A 27298-nucleotide genomic window follows, 5' to 3' on the forward strand; every position below is an offset into this window, starting at 1 on the left:
TTTATTGGGTACGCTGGTGACCTAGGTGAATGGAAAAAACATTGTCAAGAGTGGAACAGACTTTCGACAGTTCTCACGCGTCACCCTCACATTCACTGCATCGGGAGTGACAGTAGATGTTGCTGAAGTTAATGTCACATCTGACTTTGCTGAAGACCCAGAGCTCAGGGAACTTCTTTCCAAGTATAAAGGTGAAGTACCACATTCACTTCTTCAGTTCGCGTGATATGTAGCCCTCTAAGAACAAAACATTATAAATTGAGCATTGAGCATTTGACCTTTCGTGTTTGTTGTGATGCTGTGAAGCGTACATGCTTGAGAGATCCTCCAAAGCATGTAAGCTACCGGGGATGTGAGAATCAGTGCATCAGGACGGAATTAGGGGGAAATAAAGAGCAAGAAGAAGAAAACTTTGGTTGGAATGGAAACATTATTTAATATATTGTTTTGGTGGAACAAGGTATCATTATTAAATTTCCGTTCAAGCAAAAAGTTAGCGATCTAAAACTATATTGGTGCCAAGATAGCTGTTATTCTTGCACAGGGGCACCATATCAATTTAGCTTCAAAGCTAAATTGCTAAATTTTGTTGACTAGTAATTGTACTAGAATGAACTAGTAATTGCTTATTAGTGAAAAGTTGCTGAGTCCAACAACATCGGACATCGAATGTGCCAGAGATCACAAGGTCACTATATTATCTTTCTATTTCTTAAATGCATTACTCAGCTTCTTGAATAAACAGGGTGTTTAAAGAGAACAAAACTTGTTTGAGTCATTGAATGCATTCTCCTTGACAGAGGTAAATAAGTAATCCATCATTGCTATCGCTTTTGCTCATCTAACGTTTAAAACGTTGTTTCTTATTGAAATGTGCAAAGTTAGGCAGTTAGGTGCAGGCAAGTTTTTTTTTATATACATAGTAATACGTACTTGTACGTTATGTTCAGTAGTTTTGCAAAGGAAGTAAGACATGCATTAGATTGTAGCAGGGGCGTAGCCAAGGGGGGCGTTGGGGGGGTTCAAACCCCCCCCAAAATTTTTCAGTTTTGCTAGCGTATATATACACGCACGCATACAAACGCACGCACGAACATACATAAAGTATGGTTGAACCCCCCCCCGAAAAAAATTTCTGGCTACGCCCCTGGATTGTAGCCTAAAATAGTTCTCTGGGGAAATTTATCCTGTATCTCAGCTGCATGATACAGCTTGGCACAGCATAAGTGTGTTGACGTGGTATCTAATATGAATAAGGTATTTTCTGTTAATAATAGTTGTTAGTATATATATTCCTTATTATATTTTTCTCTAATTTTTGCTGTTTTTCTACCTGAATTGCTTTAAATGTAAACTATACTTATCTGTCAGCCACTGTAAAAGCTTAGCAAGTTCAGCTTAATCTTTTGTACTCTTGTTTTATTTGTGATGTGATGCTTTCAGATGTTGTGCAAGGAAAAATGGATGAAGTGATTGGGCATTTTGCAGTTGATTTGGATGGTCGATTTAGCAGCATCAGAACGTCGGAGACAAATTTAGGTCAGTAGTGTTTTTTCTTTGTCATTAAACGTGCACTGTTGTTTGTAAGCAGGAGGAGGAGGAGGAATAAACGTTTATTGCATGAAACGGTGTCGCGGGGCTAGGCCCACGTTTACCCTAGGTGGGAGGTCTCCTCATTCCAGGAACCCTCTGGCCTTCACTGCCTCTTTGGCCCTGGCGATGAGACGTCGTTGTTGGTCCAGGTCCTCTGAGGCGAGCTTGGCCTGTTATTTTAAAAAATCGTCCTGATCCGGGGATCAAACCCGGAACAATGCATTTCTTGGGCGGTTGCCCTACCAGTTGAGCTAACCAGGGTGCTAGCAATGGTTCCGCAAGGCCGATTGAACGAACAACTCGAAGCACATGGTAACTCATTGTCTGTATACATGTGCTTCAATTTACCCAGAATGCATTGGTTTCGGGCTCTTTCTCCTGAAAAGAACGAATTTTTCGTCAACTAAGAAGCCTTTTTTACTGTAGAATTCGTATGGATTTCCTCGTAGCATTGTACTACAAACCGGTGGTCGTCAATTTTCTCTTTCAAATATGAACACTAAACATTTAAAATGTATACTAGAAGATGACGACATTAAGAGGTCGCGAAAAAATTAATAAACTTAATAAAAGCCTGCAGATCCCACGCATTGTGGGAATCGATGTAATGCGAAGCAGCCAGCAAAGAGCTCCATACATCGTCTTGTATGTCATTGAGGAAAATGCGTGTCATGGTTTTCATGTTAACTCGTGTTTTTATGTTCGCCACACAGTCACGTCGCGCAATACCAATTTCGGGGTAGATCAAGCTAGCAAAATGGCCGCCAGCGCCCCATGAGCGTGGCACGTAAGTCATGCTGTACATGACATGCGTGTCATGATTTTCGTGTTAACTCGTGTTATTTATGTTCGTTACACAGTCACGTCGCGCAATACCAATTTCGGGGTCGATCAAGCTAGCGAAGCCGCCACCAGCGCCCCATGAGCGTGGCACGTAAGTCATGCTGTACATGACATGCGTGTCATGATTTTCATGTTAACTCGTGTTATTTATGTTCGTTACACAGTCACGTCACAAGATACCAATTTTGGTGTATATAAATCTAGCGAAACCGCCGCCAGCGCCCCATGAGCGTGGCACGTAAGTCATGCTGTACATGACATGCGTGTCATGATTTTCATGTTAACTCGCGTTTTTATGTTCGTCACACAGTCACGTCGCGCAATACGAATTTCGGGGTAGATCAAGCTAGCGAAACGGCCGCCAGCGCTCCATGAGCGTGGCACGGAAGTCATGCTGTACATGACATGCGTGTCATGATTTTCATGTTAACTCGAATTTTTATGTTCGTCACACAGTCACGTCGCGCAATACCATTTTTGGGGTAGATCAAGCTAGCGAAACTGTCGCCAGCGCTCCATGAGCGTGGCACGTAAGTCATGCTGTACATGACATGCGTGTCGTGATTTTCATGTTAACTTGTGTTATTTATGTTCGTTACACGGTCACGTCGCAAGATACCAATTTTGGTGTATATCAAGCTAGCGAAACGGCCGCCAGCGCACCATGAGCGTAGCATGTAAATCATGCTGTACATGACATGCGTGTCATGATTTTCATGTTATGACTTGTCATTTATGTTCATCATACAGTCATGTTACGCCATACCAATTTTGGTGCACATTCGATGAACCAAGCGACCAGGAGAGCACAAAGTCGTAGGCGGCTAGATAGATAGATAGATAGATACGCTCAAAGTCGCAGAAGTTCGCTAAGAAATGCTCCGCATTTAAAAAAAAAAATAGTTACTACGTAACTCTTTAGGAAGTCGATCAGGCATAAAATAGAGGGATCCCAAAAGCTAGCATTTGTGCATCTTAGTGCATGTGTGGGAAAGGGGAGAGGCAGCCCTGCTGAAAAAAATAAAGATAATTAAAGTCATGGCTTGGGTGGCACTGTATTGCCTATTGCAAATGCATGTACAGTCGCGCTCATAAGTTTGTAGCCCATGGGAGCACGTGGCCAATTGCATGTGCACATTGTCTTGCAGTCTGGTGCCTGCTGTTAAGACCGTAGCAGTGCACACACGCAGATATCCTTACATGCTTGCCTGATCTCGGCACTTGTTTTCTCAGCACTGGTGTGCATACCATTCACCAAAATTCACTCTGCCACTGCTAGTACATAGCTCTGATGACGAAGCAGTGGCACAACAGCCACAATTCTCAAGGCAAAAGATTGATGCTGTTTTCGAATTAAAGAACTATCACCACCATTATGGGGAGCCGTTGAGCAGCAACCATTTTAAATTGCCTGATGAAGCAATGTTAATATTGTGGGAGTAGGCAAACGCCTCCTCCCGCACCGACCACATGTCCCGGTGTCCCTCGCATCCGTGATACACCTGTCTTCATTGGCGCCGATGGCACCGACGTGGAGGACTGGCTTACAGTATATGAGCGCATGAGCGTACCCATTAAATGGGACGAAGCAGCCAAGTGGAGCAACTTGATATTCTACCTCGCGGGAGTGGCAAGCTTGTGCTACAACAACCACGCGTCCAGTTTTGCGACTTGGTCCAATTTCAAGACTTCTGTCATCAACGTTTTTGGCCGCCCTGCAGTTCGTAAGCTGCAAACAGAACATCGCTTACGCGAACGAGCTCAGCAGACTGGTGAATCTTTCACAAGTTATATTGAAGACGTCCTCGACTTGTGTAAGAAAGCCAACAGCACCATGCCTGAGTCTGACAAGATCTGGAACGTTCTGAAAGGCATTGACGACGTGCCTTCACCATGCTGCTCGCCAAAAACCCCTGCACAGTGGCCTAGGTCATAACGCTGTGCCAGAGCTACGAGGAACTCTGCCGGCAGTGTTCGACGACCTGTCACTCTCCATCATGCGACACAGAGCTTGCTGGCTTGGTGGCCATATCTGACCAGGCCGCGTTGCTGGCAGAAGTAAAGTCATTCGTGCGCGAGGAAATTGCACGCCATTTCTCTCTCCTGGCCTTTCCCTACCTGCCGCACATTCAGCCGTCATTGACCACTGTTCTTCCTCCCCTCTGCCAAGCGATTGAGCAGGAAATTGCGGAGGTCATGCCTGAGTACCACCAGCAGCCTCCGGCTCCTGCGCCACTGAGTTCATCATCATCATCATCATTTATTGACCCTTAAAGGCCCTCTTCAAGGTATTACATAAGGGGGGGACAAAAGCATGAATAACAGCATGGTCATTATTATGCAATGCTAGAAAAGAAAAAAAAGAAAAAAATGTTTCGAAAATACAGAATACATGATTTCAATTACAAAAGCGAAGCAAAGACAGTGCAATAGGTAGAACAAGTGGTATAAATGCCGTTACAAAAAGAATAGTACATGAAATAACGCTCAAGTTCTTGCCAGGACACCCCACGCAATCCCTGCGGCTGCCCCACTGAGTTACGCCAAAGCCACCGCTAGACCTCCATCCTTCAAAGCGGTTGTGCCGGCTACACATGTTGAAGTCATCCCTAGGCCACGACTGCAGCCCACCATGCCATAATTTCAGCAGCCGCCCCGTCAATCCCATCCTGCAACATAAGTAGGACCTGCCCCGGTGAACCGATGGCGCACATCCGACAACCGGCCCATCTGCTTTGCATGCAGCTACACCGGTCACGTGGTACGTTATTGCCATCGCAAGCAGCCACCTCGAGTCGCGTCACCCGTCACTAGCCAGTCCCGCCGTGCATTCTACGACCCACCTCCGCCCAAGGCACCGATGCCACGCCAGCTCCATCTTGCCGCACTTCGTCTCCACGATGTCGCTCACTGTCAACCATGCGGCCACGTTCGGTCGCACGAGAGCAGGAAAACTAGTCATCACAGTTCACGAGGCAAGAGCTGCAACCCTGTCAAACTGTGAAAGCCCTCAGCAAAGCCCATCGAACGGAATAGACGTGTTTGTGGATGGTGTTTGTGCATCTGCCGTTGTCTACACTGGAGCAGCCGTATCCGTTATGGACACAAAACTTAGCCACTTACTCCGAAAAGTGACGACGTTACTTTCTGGGATGTCCCTCCATACAGCCAGCTCCCAGAGTATTCATAATACAGCAGTACTCACTGCTCGCATCATCATTCAGGACGTTCTGTACAACGTTGAGTTCATCATAATTGCTGCATGCTCTCACGGAGTCATCCTGGGATGGGATTTTCCCTCCCGCCATGACACTGTAATTCATTGCACGCCAGCCGAAATCGAACTCTCACCGTTCTCACATTTGACGCCGGCAGACAGTCCATCGGCATTGAGCAAGATCCTCATCAAAGACGATACCAAAGTGCCTCCAAACTCGTCAACGGCTGTGTCAGTCTACTGCGCCGTTCTCTCCGACACCATTGCACTCCTTTCGCCATATGACCACGCTTGCACTAAAAAAGGGTTGCTGGTACATTTCGCAAGTCACTCAGGGCAGTCACTCAGAGCAGCACCGATATTTTTGTTACCAACCCATCCCTGTACATTGTTACATTGGTGCAAGGGGAATGTCTCGGCAGAGTGAAACCCCTCGAAGACGCACAAGTTCTGGACACACCTGATGACTTGCACTGTACCAGTTCCTGTACCATCAGTGTTGTTTCTACGTCTGATTCATCACCCGCCTATTTGGTCCCTCCATTGCTGACAACCTTACGTCGGTCCAGCGTTCCCAGCTCCTATGCCTGTTAGAAGAATTTCGTTGTTCTTTTGATGTCGTGCAAACTTCTCTCAGCTGCACGTCCACCATTATGCATCGCATCGACACTGGCGCCCAACCACCACTGCAGCAACGTCTATATCGTGTGTCTCCCGCAGAACATCGGGTAATTAATGAGCAAGTCGATGATATGTTGCGACGCGATGTTATTCGACCCTCGGACAGCCCATGGGCGTCTCCTGTTCTCGTTGCAAAGAAGGACGGTTCTGTGCGGTTCTGTGTAGACTACCGACAGCTCAACAAGATCACTCGCAAGGATGTTTATCCACTGCCACGAATCGACGACATGATTGACAGCCTCCAAGAGCAGAATTCTTTTCATCTCTCGATTTGCGCTCGGGGTACTGGCAAGTACCTATGGCTGCTGACGCTCGACCGAAGACGGCCTTTGTCACACCCGACGGCTTATACGAGTTCAACGTCATTCCGTTTGGCCTATGTAATGCGCCCGTGACCTTTGAGCGCATGATGGACACCGTTCTGTGCAACTTGAAATGGCACACATGCTTGAATTATCTAGACGATGTTGTCGTTTTGCTCCGGACTTCTCCATGCATCTCCAACGTCTGCGGCATGTTTTGATGCGTTTGAGCAATGCCGGCCTCCAACTGAATCTGAAGAAGTACCGACTTGCAGCACGGCAGCTCACAATCCTTGGCTACGTCGTGTCCAAGGACGGAATCTTTCCCGATCCGGCCTAGCTTCAGGCCATAGTCGAATTTCCCAGACCTATGTCCGTCAAAAAACTGCGCAGTTTCATAGGATTGTGTTCATACTTTCGATGCTTCATACGAAACTTTGCCACCATCATATCGCCGCTGACGAAGCTCCTTGGAAGTAATGGGCCCCTAAATTCGTGGTCGTCCGAGTGCGACGCATTCGCAAAGCTCCGTCTGTTGACGTCTCCTCCCATACTACGCCACTACGACGCTACAGCCCCAACAGAGGTACACACGGATGCCAGCGGTCCACTCGTGCATTGCGTCGTCAAGCCCACCATTTTGCCATTCGTGACGACCTACTGCACCGACACAATTACAATGCCGATGGCCGCCAGTGGCTACTAGTCATACCCCGCAGTCTGTGTTCTGAAATATGCGAGTCCTTCCACTCTGATTCGCAATGCGCGCACTCTGGGGTATCCAAAACTTACCACTGCATTCGACAACGATACTTCTAGCAAAGGATGTACCGCTACGTGCAGAAGTTCGTTCGCTCCTGCCTTGATTGCCAACACCGAAAACCTTCCACGCACGTGTCGCCAGCTGGTCTACAACCATTACCTTGCCCCAACCGTCCGTTTGGGTGCGTGGGCATCGATTTGTGTGGACCACTTCCTCTGACATTGGCTGGTAACCGCTGGGCCATCATTGCTGTTGACCATCTAACGCGCTACGCCGAAACCGCCGTCCCAGTGGCTACAGCGAGCGATGTTGCCTCCTTCCTGCTACACCGATTCATACTGCATCACAGTCTCCCCCAGGAGCTTCTGAACGATCGAGGCCATGTCTTCTTGTCGGAAGTCGTCGAAGCCATTCTCAAAGAGTGCCATGCTGTTCACCGCAAAACTACTGCTTACCACCCACACACGAATGGCCTAACTGAACGTTTTTACCGCACGCTCGGTGACATGCTCTCAATGTACATTGCTGCTGATCACACAAATTGGGATGCTCTTCTGCCCTTTGTCACCTACGCCTATAATACCGCCCCTCAGAGCACTACTGGTTTTTCACCCTTCTTCTTATTGTACTGAAGGCACCCATCGCACACCATCGGCACGATATTTTTATTCAAGCCGGATCCATCTGAGTGTGCGCCTATTTCTGACACAGCCAGGCTTGCTGAAGTGTGTCGCAAGCTTGCCAAGGCTTTTACAACGCATGAACAAAAGCGGCAGAAGAGCATTCACGGTGGCACCACCACTTCTGAGCCCACATTCTTCCCTGGAGCACTCGTATGGCTCTCGGTCCCTACCACTGCAACTGGCCTCTCTTCAAAACTACGGCGGAAATACGAAATCCCCTATCGTGCCGTCGAGCGCACATCCTTGGTCAACTACCTGATCAAACCCATCGAACCATCTTCGGACATGCGCCGTCGAGGGCATGATATTGTCAACATGGAACACCTCAAGGTGTACTATGACCCGCTCATAGTGACAAGCTGTTAGGTCGTCGGACGGCTCCCTTTTCATACCCGGGGTAATTGTAGCAAAGCCTTGAAACTGCGTAATGGATTGCGCTCTCCAGCGCCTTCTAGTGGGTCGTCCTCTTGGCTTCTCCTGAAAGGACGCTGCTCGCGCTGAAACTCCGCACCCTGCCTTGACTGTCACCACTGCGTATTGTCGCTGAGTGTCGTCAAATAAACACCTTAACAATATTAATAATTTTAAAGTGATTCTCTCACTTTCATTTCTACTTGAATTTCTGCCACGGCTGTCTGGGTGATAAAAACCATTTCCCTTCTCTGTAAAGTGGGCTGTTCCTGGCACAAACCACTGCTCCTAGCCGAGTGTTGCAATCAAAATTCGCTTTCCACTGCTTCTCCTTCGCAGCACCAGTGCATGGCATGATATCCAAATGAATGATTGCAGGCATGACAACTCAAAGGAATAGTGTCTTAGCTATACTCATTGAAATTTCAGAAAACTGTTTGTTTGATGCAGCTTCTGCGATAGATCTTTCTTGTTAACCACAGCTGTTTGTTCTGGGAGCACCCCACTCCACGGAAAGCCTGAGTCATTTTTATCGCTTGGACAGCCGCAACAGAAGCCACCAGTAGTGCAAGCAGTTGCCTCCACAACCAACAAGTTATGCCAAACTTGTGCCTCTGAAATCATAGTTGCCACACTGCTACTTTGCATTTAGTAATGTGGGCAGAAGTGGCCACAAATACCAATGTATGGCATGCACACTGTTGCAGAATAAACGAGCAAGCCAGCAAATGAGAATTGATTGGCCTGTGCAATGCAACACTCTTGACAACAGACACCACATCACCAGCTCGACGTGCGCATTGAATTTTCCACGAGCTCCCATGGTCTCCAAACTTATGAGCATGACTATACATAAATATCCATAATGGGGACAGGGGGAAAGGAGTTGCATGGAGTACTGCACAGCAGCAAAGTTTTCTTTTCTTCTGGTTTCATTTCCCTTTTTCTTGTATTGCAAATTTACCTTTGATATATCATTCTTCGTTCAAATTTGCTGCGCAAGAAAGTAACATTTCTTCTCTAATGTACACACTTCCTTTGTCTTTACTGTCTAGTGGCTATTGATACAATGTGTACATAATTAAAGGTGTGTGTGTGTGTGTGTGTGTGTGTGTGTGCGCGTGAGAGAGAGAAGGAGATATAGCTCTGAAAACATGTTGCAGACATCAAATGCCTTTTAATTAAGTTCAGTCCCCTCGCCTTTGGTTATATGCATTTTTAGCAGGTTGTCCTGAATTAGCATTTCGTTAACTCACCATAAAATACATTTTGCAATTTTGTAACTTTCACGATAGAGCACCTGTCCCCTAAAACTATTTGTTTTATCGATGTGTGTGTTCTAATTTTGTGGTGCAGTTGAACCCCTTTATAAGAGACACGTACCGGGGAGCAGTTGTACCATATATGAGTGTCTCCTATAAGCAGGGAGCCATGTTCTCATTGTCTGACCAACCCCGATTCTATTTTGGCACATTGTGCCTCTAATGCCCAACTGTCTGTTACATCAGTGCCACTTATAAAGGAGTTCAACTGTGCTAACTTCATACTGCTTCTGTACGCAGGGAATTTCATCTGTGATGTTATGCTATCAGCAACTCATTCTGACCTGGCTATCCTCAACTCTGGCACATTGCGGTCAGATCGAATTCATCGGAAGGGGGCCTTCACTATGCGTGATCTGGTCACCGTCCTGCCCATGATGGACTCACTGATTGTGCTTAGTGCTACTGGTATGATTGGTGGCCTTCAGGCTAATCTTTGTTAATCAGAATGGAAAACAAGCCCCTTTGTTGCTTTCACATCAGCGCTAATATCACATAGTTAAAAACTTGTGAAAGCACTGGCATGATTGAAATGTGTGTGTTTTAATTACGTAGCCCCACACCTTTGAAGGCTTTGTTGGAAAATATTTGTTCAAGCCACGCAGCTTTGATTGCCATCGTTTGTGGCATTATTGTAAACGATATTTATGCTAAAAATCCTATGTTTATTCAGATGAGTCTAGTTATACGTAAAATTAGGTATTGTTTTTTCAGGTTAATCTTACTAAGGGTGATCCCCAGTGTTGTATAGCTGCTAATAAGTTTTTTCGCAACTACTTGTTGCTCTCAATATTTCGTACGCTCATTTTAGTTTGTGTAACAAGCGGTCGCTGTACTGTTGCTCACACAGGAGACCAAATTTTGCAAGCTTTGGAGAATGGTGTTTCTCAGTACCCCAAGCTTGAAGGTCGCTTTCCTCAGGTATCGGGAGTCAGCTTTGCCTTTGACCCCAAGAAGCCACCTGGCCAACGAATAGATCCGCAGTTTGTGCGAATAGGTGATGAACCTCTGGACAAAAATCAGGTATGTACTGACCTAAAATCGTAATTATTTCCTTTGAAACTTGCATAGTGTTTCACATTTGTAGCTGAGGGACACTTATATGGTCTGGATGCAATTTGTCTTAACGGCTACACATGAACAAAATTGAATCAAAATAGTGGTGTTAAGTTATTGGGGGGTCAGACCAAATTTCGCAACTTAGTTACCATATGTATTGTATCCTCTGGGTGAAATGACGTCACCATTATAGTTACAATGGATATGAATTTGTACTTTTATATAATGTTGGGCCCAGCATTTTCCTGGAGTATAGCTTTTTTTTTTACATTTTGCCGCTGGCTTACATAAGTTTCCATGTGCTGTTCTTGAACAGTCATCCACCAAGAAGGACTAAAAAAAAGTGCTGGGCTGATCCTTACAAAATTTTTCTCATATTTTTATGACCTGCTACATCTATTATTTTCACAGTGGCATTGTTGTTAAATTGATATCTTGAGTTGCAAGTGTAGGGACACCAGCCAATGAGACAACAAACGTAAAAATTTTGCTTAATGTATACTATGTCGATGCCAAAATTTAGCAGCTGCTTACATATTTAGTCAAATTAAAGGCAGCAAATTTGAGCTTACAAGGACACTGCTCATTGCAAAGAATAGATAGATGTAGCTGAAGCACATGATTTACACTCTTTCTGGTAGGACTAGAGTTCAGTTTTGTGTAAGACAGAAACAGCCAATAATTAAAACTGTTTAGTTGCCTCTAACCACTCCGCCAAAAGATTGTTGGGTCCAGAATGCAAAGACGTTAAGACCCAACATTCAAACTGTTCTGTTCCTGTTTGCTGCTTTCTTATTCCTCTCTTGGAAGGCTGAGGAGGTGGTAAAATTGAGTGTTAGCATCATCTTTGAAACACTGGTTCTAATAAAATGCACTGTACTATACATGAATGGGGCAAATTGAAGCAATAATTTCCTTACTTACCAAGTGCCATTGAAAGTTTTGGCTATGCAATAGAAGTTGTAAAGTGCCACTGATGAAGCGTTCTACCATGACAGTTTAAAAAGAAGACTCCATTAATACTGGACACAGAAACAAATAAAATGCATGATGACTTTTTGAGCATGCAGGCTACCCTTCTCATAGTAGAGGCACTCCCTCTCGGTGTTTCAACCAGTACACGCAAGTGATATTCCACCCTTGCATTCTATCACTTTGGAGCCAAAGGCCCTTGTGGTGTTTATTTCATGACCTCACCTCCTGTTCTCCTCCTCCCATCTTTCCTTGCTGTTCAGTGCACTTTCAGAGGCGGTTTCGCATTTTCTGAATTTCACAGAAATGTCTGAGTTTGCATTTCTGTTGGCTAGTATCTGTGCACAACAGGCAGTACATGTTGCTGCTGATGGTGGGTGTAGCTTCTCTACAAAAGCATTATGTCATCACTAGGGTTAAAAGGCATTGTCATGATATTTGTTTCCCAGCATCCCACAGCTTGTCCAGTCAAACCTTCCAGCCTCACTGCATTTTTTAGACTGCACTTACTGCTGTGTGTTGTCCCGAGTTTGCATGTACTGTACTCATGTGTGCTTTTCACATTTTATACGTATGCTTGTGCAGTAAGTTTTTGTTGGTCCCACACCACCTGAAAAGCTTTGGGAAACTCAATGTGGCCTTTGCATACTCAAAGCCCCGTGTCCTGTTTGCATTCTTTTGTATACTCAGTGATTCCACTCCTGCGCCAACTGTGCCAAAGTGCGCCAAATTGTATTTACTGCGCCATCCTGATAATATCGACGAAATTTGCGCCAAACTGCGCGAAAGTCTCGGGTTTGGGGGCGTCTATCACCGGCAATCGCACCGCCGGCGCGTCAGAACATGTGCAGCTCGATCTTGGGGCTGCCAATAAAGTCGCAATCATGGACCAAGAATTATTCCGCTGAACAAATAGCGCTCGCGCGTGCGTTCCGAGTAAGCCACGATGCCATGCACGGTGCCGACGCAGCTTCTGTTCTGCAAGTCGGCTCGACAGCAAAACGCGCTCTCCGCAAAGTGCGACGGCGATTCATCGGCGGACGTCGTCTGTTCCAGAAACGCTGCTGATAGCTCGTTTCAAGCGTCGCATGCCACGTAAGGAAAGCAGTGTTCAGTAATAACTACATGAGTGCCGCTAAAATGTCTGTCACTTGTTTCCGGACATCGCGGAATGAAATCTGGGATCGCTCGCAGTAGATATATGGGACAATATCGAATTTACCTTGCTTCGCGTTTATGGAAGAGCACGCGAACGGTGGAAACGCGTTGACACTTTTCCTCAGATATACTTTATCCATGGATCTTCATCCAGAACAGCTTTTTCGTAATTCCTTCCGCCAGCACGCGTCCGAGTTTGTAATCACTCTGCGGTAAATACCCCCTAAAAGGCCCTGCCCTTTCGAGCTCACGTGCTAGGGTTCCAATTCGAATTTTTTGCTTGCTTTTTTAAAAAATGTCATCTCTTTAGTAAAAGCATATCTCCTGGTCGGAGCAGCCGCAAATGCGCAGCTGTCAGTAGCGGGCCCGTCGCTGACGGCCGACAGTGAAGCGGCTACGCCATGTTACACGTCCGCCCCTCGCTTTCGGGGGTCAATAGCTAACGGTTAAAAAAACTCAGTTTCGCTTCAGAGCGAAGCAATGAATGCGATACCAAAAAATTGTATTGTGAAACGAAGTAAGGCTAGCAGCTAACTCTTTTGGATCCGATCTCGCGAACTCAACAAGACGCTGGTTTAACCGAATATGGCTCCTCCAGGAACCGAAGCGTTTTCTTGCTCTGAGTTCTCTAAATGAGAAGTAAGCGTTGAGAGCACAGCAAGTTTACTAGCCGTCCCCTGATGCCTCGAGATAGCGCGCGCGCAAGCGACTGCGCCCTTCGAACGATGCCCCCCCCCCCCTTCCGCTCCCCTCCGCACGCGGGAAGATGTTATCTCACGCGCTGTCCGTGCGGCGGAGACAGACGGCCGGCTAGTTTAATCTCCGCTTCAGCCGCGTTCGTCGCCAGCGCTCGCGAGCTTTTACGCGCGGCTAGAATGCGCGTGGTGATGTTATTAATTTGGACTTTATACGGAAAATTACGGCAACGGCGACGGCAAAAATCCGCCGATAGTGTCCATATAATTGCTATCGCAAGGGTCACTGTACGGGGCAGATTTTGCGCCCCCCCCCCTATTAGGTGATTGGGGGGGGGGGGGCGCCCCCCCTGCCCCCCCTGTGCGCACGCCTATGCTCCTGAGTTGATTTTTTCTATGAGATTTGCAATGAATCGAAATATGTCTAGCCTTCATAAGAGCCCCATAATAATACCCAGGTGCTTGAATGTTAATGCAATATGCTTCTGTATTGCACCCCAGGATGTAAAATTCGCTGCTCCAAAGTGCTCCCAGATGCAAAATTATCTGCTCCAAAGTGCTCCAAGATGAAAATATTGCTGCTCCAAAGTGTTCCAAAACGGAAATTTTGCTGCTCCAAAAATTGCTCCAAATCAGAAGTCCTCGGTAGCATCACTGTATACTGATTTGCATTCTTTTGTACAAATTCGGCAGTTTTCGTCCCCTAATTTTGGGTGCACATATCCTATAACTCAAATGATGACTAGTCCCAGGGAATGCAAGCAGGGCATGGGTCTCAGGGTATGCGAAGGTCACTTTGAGTACCCATTGCTGTTTGAGTACACAATATCTGAAATTCCCTGTTAAGGTAATTGGTGTCTGTAACTATATGCTGCACAAAGAACCTATTAATTTATTGTTGTTAACATTTAGTAGAGTTTTTGATGGGGTTGAGTTCAGTTTCCACAATAGTATAAAAGCTAATATAAAACCTAGTGTTGTCACTTACGCTGTACGAGGACAGACTATGGAGGTTGGCACTGCTGTATGAGTTATAGAAGTAGTACTCTTCTTATGTGTTGTGGTTTTAAATTAGAGAAATAAGATAATAACTGATACGCGAATTTGCGCTGCATGTGTTCTAATGGTAATTACATTTTTGCTTCTTTGCATATCTGTTGTCTTTAGAGCTTACCAGAGATGCCTCTTTTTAATATGTATATGGAAACCTGTGGCGCGATCTTGTACACGTTCTTAAAACGAACGGAGGCGGTCCGTTCTATCCAGCCACACGCGATTGATCAATGTAGGGCTGTGACGTCTGTCACGGTTCACATTGACCATTTGCGTACGGCTGGATAGAACGGACCACCTCCATTCGTTTTAAGAACGCGTACAAGATTGCGCCCCTGATTGACCATGACGTTCCTTTAGTATATGAACACATAACCAAAATGATGCTGAAAATCTTTTCGCTTTTTTTTTCTTCTTTTTTTGGTTGAATCAGAAATATAGATTGGTTACAAAGAACTATCTGGCTCAGGGAAAAGATGGCTATGATGTGTTCAAGGAGTGTGAGGTCTTGGTGCGTATGCTTATATTCTTCCATTTGTTTTTCTCTTGTACTATTGGTGTTACGTAGAACATCCTAACAAGGACAGTAATAGCACTGAAAGTCTGTATGTCTTGTCAAATACTGTTACATCTGCGTATGATGGTATCTTCAATGGACTACAGCTTACGAAACATAGAATGACATGGCTTGGTAGGGAACTTCAAGTAACAGAAAGCAATACAGGTTAGTAAGTCTTCATGAGTGTAAAGCAGTGCAAGTTGGCAAGGATTTATGATTGTAAAAGAAAGCTTTGAAAATCAGATGTAATAGAAATTAAAATGATAGCCCAAACACTGCTTATCAATTAAAAAATCTAGCATGCTGTGGTAGAAAAGAAACTACCCTTATATGCTCCAGCAAAGCTAGTATAGCATGTACAGGCTGTTTCACACTTAGGGGAAATCTCGGAGCGCATGGCGTCGTGATGTGGCCAGCGCTGCAACCACGCGCCGTTAGCAGCTCGCGCGTGTGCAACTCTACACCCTTGAAGCGTCTGTGCACACGCGAGCTGCTGCCGGCGCGCGATTGCAGCGCTAGTCACATCGCGATGCCACACGCTCCGAGATTTCCCCCAAGTATGAAACAGCCTGTACATCCATTCAAGGAATGTAGCAGTTCAAGCATGGCAGCTCTTTGATATAAATGAAAATTGATAAATGGCACATACCTTGACCATAAAACACATTCTTTCCTGTGTCTGAATCTAATCTCACTTTTTTCCGATTTTGGGACCACCATTGTACTCAGAACAATAGAGCAAAAGATTAGAAAGTGTTCTGCTAGGTCCTGACTATTTATGTGTTTAAAGTATCCAGTTTAGTCAAATGGCCAGCCTGCCCAACATAGACTACTCCAATCTGCCAATCTACGGAGTTGTTAGTAGTGTGTCTTACCTAACATCTGTCAAGTCACTGCTATGCAGAGAAAGCTGAATGAAAAAAATTAATTGGCAGATGTTAAAGAAGATGTGATGCTGTGTCACAGTAGTTTATAATAGTCAGTTTGAATATATGAAACTTGGAGGAGATCATGAAATAGCTGAGGATGAATATATCAATAATTCAAAATACAAAGTATGGATATCTGAAACATGCACATTCTGGGCCAGTATTCACATATTTCCAGTGTGTGATCATTGCACTTGGAAACATAAAATGGTTTCCTTAGATAAGTTTTCTTATTCATATCTTCATTTGTGTTTGTACTTATTCGGATCATTGCTCTTTATAATGCTGTATTGAACTTGCTCATTTGTAATTGTGACAATTCTGTACATGCACATATATCTGTGTATATTGCTGTGTGTATCTTATTATTTTTTTCTATGCAGTTGTCCGCTGTTGTCTGCTGTACTTGTGGTGCCAGGAGCCTAGTCAGGCGTGTATAAACACGCCTTTTGTTCCGGCACCATGACAATTCATGTCACATGTATTGTCAAAACTGTAAATAAACTTCAAACTTCAAAAATTCCTACTTTATTGTAGAATGTGTGAACAGACAGCTTTTAACCTTGTTTTCTTCACCATAAAGATTTGACAATGATTCCCAACTCAATTCTTGCTTCACTGTAATGTGGAGGTGAATGAAAATTCTGTGTACGCATACATAGTACAGTGCTATACTGTTGTATGGGATTTCCAAGATGATGTTACGACTCTTTGATACAGAATGATGCAATATGCCCGAATTCAATATATCTGATTCCATATATTCAGGCTATTATACATATACACTTTCATGTTGGACAGACGGGTCACTGCCTCAACCATTGGTTGAATGAGCTCAAACACTAGTTTACTGATAGAGCACTGTTTAATCTTTTGTTTACCTATTGCAATTGTGCTCCTAAATTTGAAGATACAATCAAATTTGTGTTACTCATGCATCATGTTGTCCTTTGTGCAGCTCATTGCTCTATATAGTACTCCACATTTCTTAAATGACTCCACAACCATTGTGAACAGGATAGGGGTGGCCCACGACTAGGCTAACCAGTTCAATTCATCCTACAGTATTTGTAAGTCCCTAAAATGCCAAAAATGCTTGGCCTCTAGCTAAACAAATAAGATAACTTATGAACATCTTTTGAATGAACCTTCAAAATTAAAAACTGAAAGCTAGATGCCATCACTGTCATCCTATGTGAAAATTTGTGTTTCGATTTGTGATAAGACTGGCACTAATAATTCTACCAGTGCAGTAGAAGCGTGAACTGTTGGGCTAGTTGGTGCGACATTTCTAGGAGCAAGAGTTAAAAACTTGTCAATGAAAAACGATACCAATGAGAAGGACACAGGACTGACAGAGCTACCATTGCAGTTTAAGTTACATATCCTTTTGTAATGGACAGGTAATTTTCACATCAATTTTAGAAAAAAAAAAAGGCATGTTTATAGGCCTGCAGATTCCACGTACAGTAGGATTTAGTGTACATGTAACCATGGTCGTTGGAAGGATTTTGTTTGTGGGGGTGCAAACCTGTGTTGCATCGCAGTGTGGGAGGGGGAGCACTGGTGTGGCTTGTGTGGAAGGGGGGAGGGATGGCTGTGTTGGAGTGGCATGGGGGGGACGGGTTCAAGTGCTCCTTTTGCACCCCCCCTGCCGAAGCCCATACGTGTAACTTTCATGAGCCAGCCAGGCAAAATTATGTATCATAACAATGCTGTGCAGATTTCAATGATAAATGTCTTTCAGCCGCCATGGTAAGCATTCAGCATTAAATTATGTTAAATCACGAGACACGACATGCGCAATCTTTCAGAAGTGTGCCACAGTGCCAAGGTGTGCAGTGATTCGCGGTGATGAACTTATCCTGCATCTATATTCATCATAACCCTCACTTGCGCCCTTCTTTTTCCCCGGACACTGCATTTTCTGAAAGGTGTGTTTTTCTATCAACGTCGTGAGGATGATGGCGACTGCAGCCGTAAGGCTTGCTTATAATATATTGATCCTTTTCGTTCTCTTGTGTTTGGTATAAAGGAAATTGGCACACACACATGCTTTTGCACACCCTGCTATGCATTGTGACACTTGGGAAAGTTGTCTCATACGGCTAGTTGGTGTGGGCACAATAGAAGTATATATGCAATCGTGGCCTAATGGTAAGAGCATTGAGCTGCTGTGCTGGGGGATCAAGGTTCGTTCTTCTTACTGGGCATGTAATTTATTGTTCCTTCAGCTTGATTTTAGTGCTGGCACATGATTCAATTTTTTCTTAACCCCTTAAGTGCCGATTAAATTACGAAAAATTGTTCCAAAATTGCCAAATTTTTTTGTGACGTGAAATGCTACAATAACATGTTCAAAACAGAAAGAAATATGCAAAACATTTTAAGGTTTATAAAAATGCTTTATTCATCATATTTCGCACCGTCATGTAATACCCAGGCTAATAGCCAGGAATTTTTTTCGTTCGGGGGGGGGGGGGGCACTTGCTCAAGGCCTTGAAAAACACATTTTTGTTATTTATTTTCGGTAAAACACCCCCCTCCATCAGAATTACGGAACGGGGGTGAGGGGGCCTGGCTGCGGGCCTGGTAATACCCCATACATGGGGCATTTTATGGATATTCCAAAAGAAATTTCTGCAAATCCAGAAAGTATGGGTTCCATTTGACTTCCCATGGAGAAAATGTACTACAGTCGAACCCGTTTATAACGAACTCGAAAGTGTCGCGAAAAGTGGTCGTTATATAAGTAGTTCGTTGTATATGGACTCGCCGTTAAAAACGTGCGCTTACCGGCCAAGCCGTTTTTTTTTATTTGTGCGCTTTTATTAAAGTGCTAACAACCCCTTCGGTGACAAGCTAAGCCTTTTCGCATCGTGAAGCGACGCCCGCTGCGTGCTCACGAGTGAACTTTGCAATGAGCTGACACCGTTTCACCGAAGCGCGGTACAGCGACGTGGAGCCGATCATCCCTGGCTAGTTGCGTGCAGCGCGTCGCCTACTCGGGTCGCGGAGTCACTGCCGGGCCGCTTGCTGTATGCCGTATGCGCGCGTTTGTACGTTCTTCGTGCTTGCTTCACTCCGGACCGTGCACGGGTGCGGCGACTAGCCTCTTCGTTCAACGCGGCGAAAACAAGCATTTTCCAAGCAACGCACACTCTACGTCTCCGCGATGCTCTCGCGGCCCTGCAGGACGATGCGCGGCGCACTTCAGTTGTCACCTAGTCAAACCTAGGTGGTGTTGGTCAAACACGCTGTATACGCTCGCTGTCAGTGCATCGACGTTTCTCGGTGCCCGCGCCGCTCAACAACAGCGAGCTACATTCGTTTCTACAAAGCGGCGCGCACTTAAAAAAAAAAAAGCGGTCTCGCACGACGCGGCGGCGGCGAACTTGCAAACGGCAGCATGGCGCGCTCGTACCGCCGTCAAGCCACATGCAAAGCCGAGTATCTACAGATGACTGTGATAAGGTTGTCGGCTATAAGGCATAATTTCACGTTCACCGACGGCCGCCACCTCGCTCTTTTCTGATGCTTATCCGCGAAGGCATCGCCGCAATCGCGCGGAAGTCGTAATCACCGATCGACCGGTCTCTGCCGTTACCAAAAAGACAGACGACTTTTCGCGGCACATTGTGGCGTCGACGAGTTTAGGGACGCAGTGAACCTTTTTGCGATGGACAGCTATCGCGGTTATCACTTCTTGCATTTATGCCTTCTTGCGTTCCAAGGCATTGTTTGGCAGCTAGGCGGTCGTAGCAGCAGAGAACGGCGGCAGGAAAGGTTACCGTGCGAAAGCTGACCGCAAGGCTTCATGCTGCCTACTATTTTTTTTTCCCTCACTGCCATTCTATCACTGAAGAAATGCCTGGAAAGTGAGCGACCTCGCTAATCCGAAATCTGCGTGCGGCGCTCGCCGATCTGGGTATCTTAATCGCGAGTAAACTGGAGCGGGGCACGCGCGAACACGCGCCCCTGTCACGCTTTAGAAGGCATGTCTTAACTTTTTTTCGCTTCGTATGCGCCATGTTTTTACCGCGACCGTGTCCGAAGTGTTCGTTGTAAAAGTAGGAGGCCTTGAAAAATGTTCGCTATATCTGGACGCAGCTTCAATGGTTAGCATAGGAAAATCGTAAGTGCACCCAAATATGGTCGTTATAACCGATAGATCGTTATATGTGGGATCGTTATAAGTGGGTTCGACTGTATTCCTCGATAGTTCAATACAAAGATGAGGCTACCATCCTTGTGGTAGCGTTCAAAGCGCGGCACTGCGTCATGTTCGTTTACAACGCGCAGGAGGACCAAGGCACGCATTTCGCTGTTTACTGTGCAGACTCTCATTAAAAGCGCCAATCACGGAACCCGTGCTGCCGTCCATGTTTTAAATAGGAAGACACCATTTGACGAGCTGGGCTCGTCAAACGCCTCTTGAAGCATTGCTGAAGAGCCATGACGAGCACAGCTCGTCATAAGCAAAAAAGTGACAATTTCTCATGACGAGCTCAGCTCGTCATAAGCAGTTAAGGGTTTAAGCTTGAGCTGTTGAGCAAGGCAACAGGAGCATCCTGTTGCCTTGCTATAGTGAAATTATATTTAATATGTAGGAATTAAGTATGCTTTTCGTGATCTGCCATGTCAGTAAAACTTACAGCACATGTGTAAACCGGCCTTTGATTATACCTCATCGAGAGGAACTAATATACTTGAGCTGTGAAACTGAATTACGGTGTTGTTAGACTATGTTGCAAAGATTGCCAGTACACGTGAGTAAATTGTGAATAACTGCCTTGACATATTTTGTATTTTTTATGTGTTTGTGTCTTTGCCAGTTGAGAGAGGATGAAAGCCCTGAATTGTGCACAGCGGTACAGAATCACTTCCAAGCAGTCCGCATCCTCACTGGTGTTGCCCACCCTCGCACACACCACCGCCAGAGTTTGGTCTGCTTGTCTCGACGGTATGCTACATTTTAGCACTTTTGTCAAAGCTTGTGGTGTGTAAGAAGTAACGTATCAAGACTGGCACTTTCACACTTCTCCATAACTAGTGTGTTTGACTATGTTGTAGGGTGCGGGACACTGCCATTGGCTGATTTGAGCATTTGTGTGCTGCACAGTTACTGTGGCCATCGCGAGGTGCCATCATGTACCCATGCCACACTCTATAGTGTCATAATTACATGCTATGGAATCACACTACCATACTCATGATCATTTTAAAACTGAGCCGACGTGTTCGAAGAAAAAAATAAGATATAATGCTCAAGGTCATGAAGTGCACTGACGTAGTTTTTCTCCCCTTCGTCATCCCCCCCCCCCCCCCCCCCCCATGTAGCTTTCAGAGCACTCGTTGAGACAAAAGGAGAGAGAAAGTGCTTAAACTGTGCAACAAACACCTATAACTCCGCTTGTACTTGACGGATTCGAAAGATTTTTGTGGCAATTGATTCATAAGGCAATAAACTTTGATAGTGATGTCATTCAATGGTTATTTGGAAAGGTGTTGCAGGGCTCCTTTAAAAGGCTGGTGATTAAATTATTTCCTATAAAATTGTAAGGAAAATTGAAATTACATGTAGGAGTTGCGCTTGTTGCCATATGTCCTGTATTTTTTTTTTTTTGTTGTTGTTTGTGTTCGTGTTCACTAAGCGCACTTTTGAAGATGAACATGAGGAGTTATGTGTCCCAAATATGTTAGCTTAAAAATGCATTTTTTATTAGAGCTGTGTGAATAGCAAAATTTTGGGTGCGATGCGAATTCGAATATTGAAGTGTGAGTGCAAATCGAATATGTTTCGAATATATCTAGAATATTTCAAGAATATTTTTCGAATACTTCGAAGCGAAATTGCAGTTAGAGAGGATTCCTAAGCATATTCTTATGAGATAGCAACATGAAAGTGTTTCTTTTTGCTAGGTTGACAAAGCACTGGAGGGGTGGTGTTTCATAGTTTTCTTATCAAGAATGAGGCAATGTAGAGGCCAAATTCTATATATGTACATGATTTGGTGCAACCAAAGTGTTGTCGACAACACTTTACACATGATAGGCAAAGATGCCATATCCTCAGCCTCTACTCCTCTTTCAACTTCTGTGGAGGCCCAACTGATGTGGCGGGCAAGGGTGTGCTCCCTTCAAGTCCGGAGTTCCAAATCTGCCTTGTAGACATCGATATATAAGAACATATGAAATTTTGGATGCTAAAAAGCTTCAGCTTCTGATTTTACGGACTTCCTGCCCAAATTTCAGGTCCAAAACAGCATTAATTGAGCCCCCACCTCTGCCACATCTTTCATCTCTATGTTGGAACCAGCGTTTTCTTGAGTTAATACATTTGCGACCGTAGCAGAGCTTGAAAGGCAGCTTTGCTGCAATGCCGGGGTGTGATGAGGTGAAGCATATTGACAATCTAGGGACCACTTTCAATCGGACGTTGACTGTGTCTTGGCAAAGTTCGACCGTAACGGAGCTTGAAAGGCAGCTTTGCCGCCATACCGGAGTGTGATGAGGTGAAGCATATCGAAAATCTAGGGGCCACTTCCAATCGGACGTTGACTGTCTTGGCAAAGTTCGACCGTAACGGAGCTTGAAAGGCAGCTTTGCCGCAATACGAGAGTGTAATGAGGTGAAGCATATTGAAAATCTGAAGGGGTCGCTTTCAATCTGATGTTGACTGTATTTGTTTTTGGGAAGTTCGAATAGTAAAATTCTAGTGCGAATCAAATCGAATAGCAAACCCTATTCGAAAAATATTCAAAATTTCGAATATTCGCACACCCCTAATTATTATCTCTTCTATGCTGTCCCAAAAATGTTTCACTTCAACTGAAACAGGTGATATGTGTATTAGAGTAATTAGATGGATCAGCAGGGGTTGCAAAGCACCGCAGAGAGATTCAAAGAAAACAGTGCAAGCATGTTACCAGAAAATAAACAAGGGAGGTTGGAACTCAGTGTCCTTTTCTGAATTCTTTCTCTAAAGACACAGTCTGGTGCGAACTTGTGAAGACGTCACCACGAAGCCGCCGTTGAAGCGAGGTCTCAGCCTTGATGCATCAGCAAGAAGGGGGCTGTTTCGCCAGCGGCAAACTTCGCTTGAAGACGTTGAGCACGAGACATGCAAAATGGAGCCGAAGGTTGAGAATCGCATAGTCATCTTGACAGAAGAAGTAAGCTCTTTATTCTTTATGCAGCCAAGCTACCTGCAGCCATATTTTAGATCTCTACAACAGTCATGAGGATTAACATGCAATGAATAAGTATAGTGCCATCTTACCATAGTTTACATGCTTGAAATCTTTGAACTTTGTTTGTGTCACCATGTAAGCTAGAAAAGTATAGTCAAAGCAGTGAATATTGCACAGTCGTGAAGTCTTTGTAATGGGGTGTGATGTCCTTAATATATAAAAAATCATGACTTAAAGGCCAACTCCGGCGATTTTTTTGGGGTCACTGGATCTCAAGAAAATTTTCTAGGTGCGTTCCTTTGCATATTTCCGTCATTTATGCCTAATTACAGGCTTGAGAGATACACAGATTGTTTGCAAATGAATTTTATAGATTGCCTCGAATTGGCTCACCTGGCTTTCCACAATTATTGGCCACATTGTGTCTGTGACATAGTTAATGGTAAAGCCATGAAAGTGACGGAACCAAGGTGCCCCTACAGCGTCCGCTGTCCACAAGGCTACGATCGTGTGTGTTTGGCCTGGGCTTAGCTGGTTTGGCGTATGAATTTCAGTTCTTTGTGGGTGGTTGTGTGACAGGTTGCAAGCGGTGTTGCCTTGTGGGCGGCACACGATTCCCCATATAGTCACTAAACACTCGCAGCTGACGCTTGCCCTTCGTCTCGATATTGGAGTGTTTTAGCTAGCAGTGTTGGTTCACCGCACGGAAAGGATGGTTATACTGTACCGACTGAAGAGTGCGTATGCACAAACTTTACTGCATGGAAACTCATTCCATGACGTATACAGGGTCTGTAGTGTACTACCTATTCTCGTACACTATAACCAGGTCTATCCATATACGGTACACTTTAGTATGTACGGTAAGCTGTGTATCGTTCGAAAGGTGTCTCGTACTTGGCTTGCATTAAATTTCATCAATACTATCATCATCAACCCGGTGTCTAACGTCGACGCGACGTTAGACACTGCTATCCACAAACTTATGCGTTCTTCCCTTAACGATATGAAATGATTTTAATTTGTCCACAAACTTCTTAAGAGTTAGTACTTTACCCGATCGCGGCAGTCACAAACTGGAGTGGCCTGGACAGGTGGTGCCATCTGGTGGTGGATTGTGCAACTAGGCAAATGCACAACTTAAACAAGTGTGTTCTACTTCATCGAAAAGGAATGGAGATTCTGGCTGGCCTCCGAATGCGTCCAAATTGCAGAGCTGTCATTGTCCTAAAGCTCTGAGTTGGTGCATGTGGCACGGTCAGTCACAGGCATGTTACGGATGTTGCAGAGTGGTCATCTTTCCACTGAGCGTCTGCTTGTCGTGGCTTTCACAGCTTTCATACTCCGTGCTGGCGTGACCAGCATGGTTTTCACGGCTTCCGGTTTTTACCATGTTACAGTGAAACCTCGGTGATACGATCACAGGTCATACGAATTTCGGGATGATATGAATTTTTCATTGGTCCCGGCTAAGGCCCATTGGCCTGCATTGTGATGGAATATGGTTGTTGCGAACAGATTTTCACCCCGTGACGTTTGATACGAACATAAGCTACCACCCAGGTACGAAGAGGTGCTGTCCGCGCTGTTGCGGAAGACGCGCCAAGCACGTGCGAGTGCGGGAACGCAAGCGTGGGCATGCGCCGCACCGCCAAATCGTCAGAATCACGGTGTAAAAAAAAAAAAAAAACTTTTTTTACGGTCAGAACAAACCTTCAGAGACGCGTCACGGCCTCCGAGATTGTGTGCATGAATCTTTGAGGCTCTTATGTGCCTTCGCGTGCCTTTGTGTTTAGATTACAGAGGACATTAGCGCCGTGCTTTTTTTTTCTAACACGTCGACGCGGGCTACTGTCGTTGTACTGTGTTAACACGTGCCTGCCTCGTGCATCAGACATCCCATGAAAGGTGGACGAGGACCGAAAGAAGGCGAGGACGGTCTTGGCGAAGGAGTCAGGCCTCACAACGTCAACATGCGCGACCGTTGAGGTCGCACTTGTGCGGGCATGGCCGTAAATCTCCCAAAAAACATCCCCAACGCTTCCACAATAATGAAATCATAACACAGGACCGTGGTTCTGTAATTTTGTGGCCTTGATCCAACGCGTCAAAGCTCTTCTTTTGTTACTTTTGCTGCAGTATTCCGTTGTCACGCAAAAAAGCATACTAAAATTTGGAAGGCGCTACTGCTGTCGCGGGTGACAACACACGGGCCGTATATTTACGAGTGCTGGTATGATTGCCGACATCTAAAAACTTAACTGACAATCATTCAGGGGTCTTCCTGATGTTGCTGCGGCCCTGAAACACAATAAATGAAAATGTACGCCAGCTTTCTTTTCTCGCATGCTAATTTTCCACGCTTTCTGGTGATACGAATTTCGGATGATACGAATATTTTTCTTGGTCCCGTGAGATTCGTATCACCGAGGTTTCACTGTATATGTCACTTGAAGACAGAACTGTTCGGTTGGGTTTCGGTGTTGTGGTTTTTTTGCTTATTTAAAATTATATTCGAATTTGCTGGGTATTTCTGCTATCGAAGCTGTGACAGGAATGTCCCAGGAACATAGAATCACCATTACTTTAACATGGTAAAAAAAATCGCCGGAGTTGGCCTTTAAGATTAAGCAGTACACAACCCAATGAATAGCTTTCTCCCTATTCTCTCACCTATTAAACTGTTTTTCTTGTGTTTATAATTTGTGCAGGCATCATGTGTGATGCTGAGCACATGAATCATCCAGTAATACCCTGCATCTACTGCACCAGTGGCTGTTAGTTAACCCTTTGCGGTCTGAAACCTTTTTCCACCTTTCGTCCGTTCTGGTCTGAAACTAAAAGATTCAAAGCTCAAGTAAAATAAGTTTTTTTACGCTTTTACAGATGGTGCATAATGTAGTGATAAAATGCGCGCGTGAATCTGCCGCGAAAGAACTTGTCCAGTAATGCCTCACCACGGACCACTGTGGCCGTGTTGCATTGTCGGGTAGGGCCCGACAAAGGACCACAAAGGGTTAGAGACCACATGGTGATTCAAATGTAACTCATTTTGGTTGTTGGTAATCTTGCTATGCCTGAATACCTAGGAAGGCTGACCATGGTGCACCTAACGTGTGTTTCAGGCCACTGTTTGATCACTCAGTTCTGCGGAGCATGTGTATTTTATAATTCGGGGAGAAATGGGCCAAGCTATCAGAATGCAGAAGTTTTTGTGATAATGTTGCCCTGAGGGTGCTGATGTGAACACAGTATATGATCATTTGTTGACAACACCAATGATAAAATAAGCATTGCAAGATTCAGCTCTTACTGTCAGTCTACAAGGCTTCCTCCTTTTTACATGTTTTGATTACCTTCACAGGCACAGACAGAAAAGTGACAGGGCAAGCATAAAAAATTCTAGCCTGTAAAACAATGATGCACTTTGCTCACTGTGCCTGTGTGTTCTTACAGTTGGCTAAAGTCCACACGAGACATGCAGCTGTTTCTTAATTTTTAACTGTAGTGCAGGATCATTTTGTTGAATAGAGGTAAAATTTTAAGACGGATTCTGTGGGAATTAACAATTCATCGAATAAAGTATTTATTTGATTTAAACTCAAACTTGCTTATTAGCTTTTTTGACTGCAATGATGGTCCATTGTCTATCAATGGAACAATAGCCATGAGCTATTGTGGGACATGCTGCGCAACTTCCTGTATTCGGATTGGTGTTTTATTGCTTCTTCACACTTTCCCTCCTTGTGCCTGGCGCATCACTTCAGTGGTTCCGGTCGGGCTCAGTTCCCTGGACCCTGAATAACGACTATCCACAGTGCAGGTAGACTGGTCTCAACTGTGAACCACCGAGGTGAACCCTAGA

At 45.0% G+C, this 27298-nt stretch overlaps 1 protein-coding gene across 1 annotated transcript in view; it reads left to right on the forward strand.

Annotated features, from left to right (window-relative positions):
* The window catches only part of LOC119373492 (trifunctional nucleotide phosphoesterase protein YfkN), a 53278-nt gene that overhangs the window by 18955 nt on the left and 7025 nt on the right, over positions 1 to 27298 (forward strand). Inside the window, 7 exon segments of the mRNA XM_049419920.1 lie at positions 26 to 191; positions 1444 to 1539; positions 10056 to 10223; positions 10666 to 10838; positions 15186 to 15263; positions 21076 to 21203; positions 23229 to 23415. Of these exon segments, the coding sequence (XP_049275877.1) occupies positions 26 to 191; positions 1444 to 1539; positions 10056 to 10223; positions 10666 to 10838; positions 15186 to 15263; positions 21076 to 21203; positions 23229 to 23415 (996 nt within the window).

Source organism: Rhipicephalus sanguineus, chromosome 1, assembly GCF_013339695.2.
Source record: "Rhipicephalus sanguineus isolate Rsan-2018 chromosome 1, BIME_Rsan_1.4, whole genome shotgun sequence".
Classification (NCBI taxonomy): Eukaryota; Metazoa; Arthropoda; class Arachnida; order Ixodida; family Ixodidae; genus Rhipicephalus; species Rhipicephalus sanguineus.